This window comes from Hipposideros armiger, unplaced genomic scaffold (genome assembly GCF_001890085.2).
Source record: "Hipposideros armiger isolate ML-2016 unplaced genomic scaffold, ASM189008v1 scaffold_17, whole genome shotgun sequence".
NCBI classification, from domain to species: Eukaryota; Metazoa; Chordata; class Mammalia; order Chiroptera; family Hipposideridae; genus Hipposideros; species Hipposideros armiger.
In genome coordinates, this window is record NW_017731367.1 from 4447474 (window position 1) to 4450957 (window position 3484).

The following is a 3484-nucleotide window of genomic DNA, read 5'->3' on the forward strand; positions in this document are numbered from 1 at the left end:
GTTTCCATCTTTTTTCATTGATTTGTAAGTACATGTTATTGATTAAGGTTATTTTTTAGGTAGACAACCATTTTGGCAAATAATGACACCTTGTCCTCCTCAATATTAGTATTTCTTATTTATTTTTCTTGTCTTGTTACATTGGCTGGAGCTTTAAAGTTCAATCTAAAAACAACAATATTGATAGCAGGAATCATCCTCTTATCCCTAATTTTAATAGGGTTGTCTGTAATGTTTCACCATAAATATAACCTTGGACACTAGATTCAGATAGACATTCTGTTCTAAGTTAAGAAAATATCTTTCTATTCCTAGGTTACTATGCATTTCAGGATTTAATTTTAATTTTTGCCTTTTTGTAACTAGGTACAAAAAATTTTCCAATATTGACCCATTTTTGCCCTCATAAAACAGGCTCTATTTGGCTATTCAGCTAAATATAATGGCAGATTCAATTTACTAAAGTTTTGCATCTTTTTTAATAATTAGATTTAGTGTATAGTTTTAGTTTTTTGAGCTATTTTTGTCAGGTTTTAACATCAGTTTATGTTAACTTAGTAAAACTATTTGAAAAAAGTTCTATCTTTTTAATACTCCAGAATATGCTTAAAAGTATATAGTTATTGGAATTAAGAAGGCATGACTGAGTTTGAATTTGACATTGTTTAAGCCTGTCATTTAGTGGCAGGTAATAATTTGATATTTTCAGTTTCTTCTTTGGTTACCGGCATATTTTGTTTTAATTTCTCCTTGAATCAATTTCATTAGTCTATATTTTCCTGGAAAACAATCTTCATTTTAAAGAAACTTAGCATTGCATATGTATCAGTCAGGGCTCCAGTATGAAACAGATGACATATTTGATACAGGATTATTTCAAGAAGGTTTATTGATACAGGCCTATTTAGCCAGGTGTACTACAAGGGACCGTGTCTTATTGTAGAGCTTGTAGCAGATCTACTTCCACTTCTGGGCCTGAGGGTGGAGAGTGGGGTGGGTGGCAGTGATCCTTGGTGGGGTACACAGCCAGCCTGAAACAGAGAGGGGGCCAAGCAAATACATGCTCTGACCTCACTCTCCTTCCCTCCCTCTTGCTGCTGGGAGGCTGTACTGGCCAAATCCAGCAAGACAGAGGCCAGAGACCTCATAGGTGTGTCCATCTATCTCTGATATCGCCACTGCATCTAGGAATAAGCACTTTTCTCATTTGAAATTAACTGTGCTTGTATTTTCAATGTTTTTTCTTGTTTAGTCTTGTTGGAATTTTGTCTAATTGTTTTTTTGTTTCAAGGAATCAGCTACTGGATTAAAAAAATTTAAATTAAAAATATAGCTAACATCCAATATTATATTAGTTTCAGGGGTACACCATAGTTATTCAACATCCTAAAGAAGTGTTCACCATGATAAGTACAGCAACCATCTGACACTGTATCACGCTATCACAATATTATTGACTATATTCCCATGTTGTACATTACATCCCCATGGCCTATTTGTTTTATACTAGGAAATTTGGACCTCTTATTCCCCTTCACATTTCCTGCACCTTTTTAATTTTTCAGTTACTGTTGACATTCAATATTATTTTATATTAATTTCAGGTGTACAGCACCATGTTTAGACATTTATATACCGTATTTGCCGGCGTATAAGACGATTTTTTGGCCCTGAAAAATATGCCTCCAAGTGGGGGGTCGTCTTATACGCCAGGTACNAGGGGAGGTGAGGTGAGGGGGCTTCTGGGAGGGTGTTCTTGTTATGGAAGCAAGCGTCCTCCCTCAATCTGCACATCTGTCATGTTTTGAGGACAGTTTTTCCAGATGGCAGCGCTCCAGGAAGGGTGGGGTATTTCCCAGGAGGCAGAGGGTCTGAAGGCTGCCAATCAATGCGGACAGGAGACGAACCATAGAAAAAGGTGTACACCTTTTAGTTCAACTTCTGTGGAAAGGTACTTTCTGATACAAGTACTATGATATTCAGAATTTTCATCCTCACAAGCAACCCTGAGAGGCAGAAAGGGCTCATCACCAATCCCCAGGCGAACGGGCAGCTCGGGGAGGCCTGCAGATCCCCCAGGGGGCGTGGCAGGTCCCACCCGGGGCCCACCCGTCCCCATCTAGGGCGCTCTCCTTACCACCCATCCGCCGCGGAAGGGGCAAAGACCAGACCAAGACCCTGAGTCCAAATGCTCTGGTTTTCAGTGCAAAACACCCTCTGGCTCCAAAAGGAGATAATTTTGCAGGGACTTCGGCAAAGGTAACAGGGGAACGAGGCGAAAGCACTTTTTGCCGAGCCGTTTGCGAATGGCACAGCGGCAGAGATGCTGCAGACGGCGGGGGCCGTGCGCCACGGCAAAGAGAGACTGGTAGAAAGGCCGGTGCCTCTGCAAAGGAAGGCAGGCGAGCATCAGCCCGTGCGCATGGCGCCCACACCCGTTCTGCTCCTGGCCAGAACACACCGCAGGCCCCTTCCAGCCCACCCGACGGCCGGTAGCCACGTGAAAGCGAGACGCGCCGTGTGGCGTGAGGCGTCCTCCACCAGGATGGTCTGCACCCTCTCCTGCTGAGTCCCAGCGAACCCCGTTTGGGGAGATTTCTGGAAACACACGTTATCTCCTTCAATTCTGCTCTGCCCCGCCCCTCTGCGCAGTTGCTGATCAGGAGTGTGTACGGGACCCACGTCAATGCACCATGACAGGGAATTTTCTAGAGGCCCCTGGAAAAAAATGCTCTCCCTCTTCCTTCATGGAGTCCCCTGTGGACCTCGTCGATGGCAACAGTGCCCGCCGCTGCCTCGGTCGCATCGGACACACAGGAGCCACAACCTGCGGATGCCGGAGGCCCCGTGGCCAGCCCTCGGTGGACGCCGAGCCCTCCAGCCCGGCCACTCCTCACCCAGCCTGGGTCTGCTTCTGCTCCTTGCAGCCAACAGCACCCCAACTATACATATATATACTATAGGCTCTGGGCTGTGTGATTACTGAGCCCTCAGTGTCCCTTCCTCAGATGCTCATTCTCACGTGGATACTAGCGCCCAACGCCTCACGCTGGGTGAGCAGAACCAGACAATTCTGCACTAACGGGGGACACAAGGGCAGCCCCCTCACCTGAAGTACTTCTTCCGGAATCGCCTGTTTCCAGGATTCGGACACGCGGAGCTGAGCGTAGGAGTTGACAAGGACCTCGATGACCGCAGGGGCCGGCGCACAGGTCTTCAGCACCTGGTGGGACATGAGGCGACCAAGTTTAGGCTGACTGGGTTTGCGGTCTGAGTGGGGGAAAGGTGGCGGGATATGGAGGTGAGTTTGGATCCCAGCCCTGCCACGTCCTGGCTGTGTGACCTCACTGTGCCTCAGTGACACAGGGAATCACAGGACTAGTACACCGGGGTTGTTGTAGGGCCACACAAATTCTATCACAGATAAGCGCCAGGCAGCACCAGGCAGCGCCAGGCAAGGGGACCTGTCCTGTCTCCAGGAAAA

The 3484-nt window shown here is 46.7% G+C and overlaps 1 protein-coding gene across 1 annotated transcript in view; it reads right to left on the reverse strand.

Annotated features, from left to right (window-relative positions):
* Positions 1–1726: 1726 nt before the first annotated feature.
* Positions 1727–3484, reverse strand: part of ASB18 (ankyrin repeat and SOCS box containing 18) — a 41652-nt gene continuing 39894 nt past the window's right edge. The window contains exons 4-5 of the mRNA XM_019628058.1: positions 3110–3223; positions 1727–2386 (exon numbers count right to left, since the gene is read on the reverse strand). Coding sequence (XP_019483603.1) covers positions 2201–2386; positions 3110–3223 — 300 coding nt within the window. The 3' untranslated portion in view covers positions 1727–2200. The remainder of the gene's footprint in view (positions 2387–3109; positions 3224–3484) is intronic.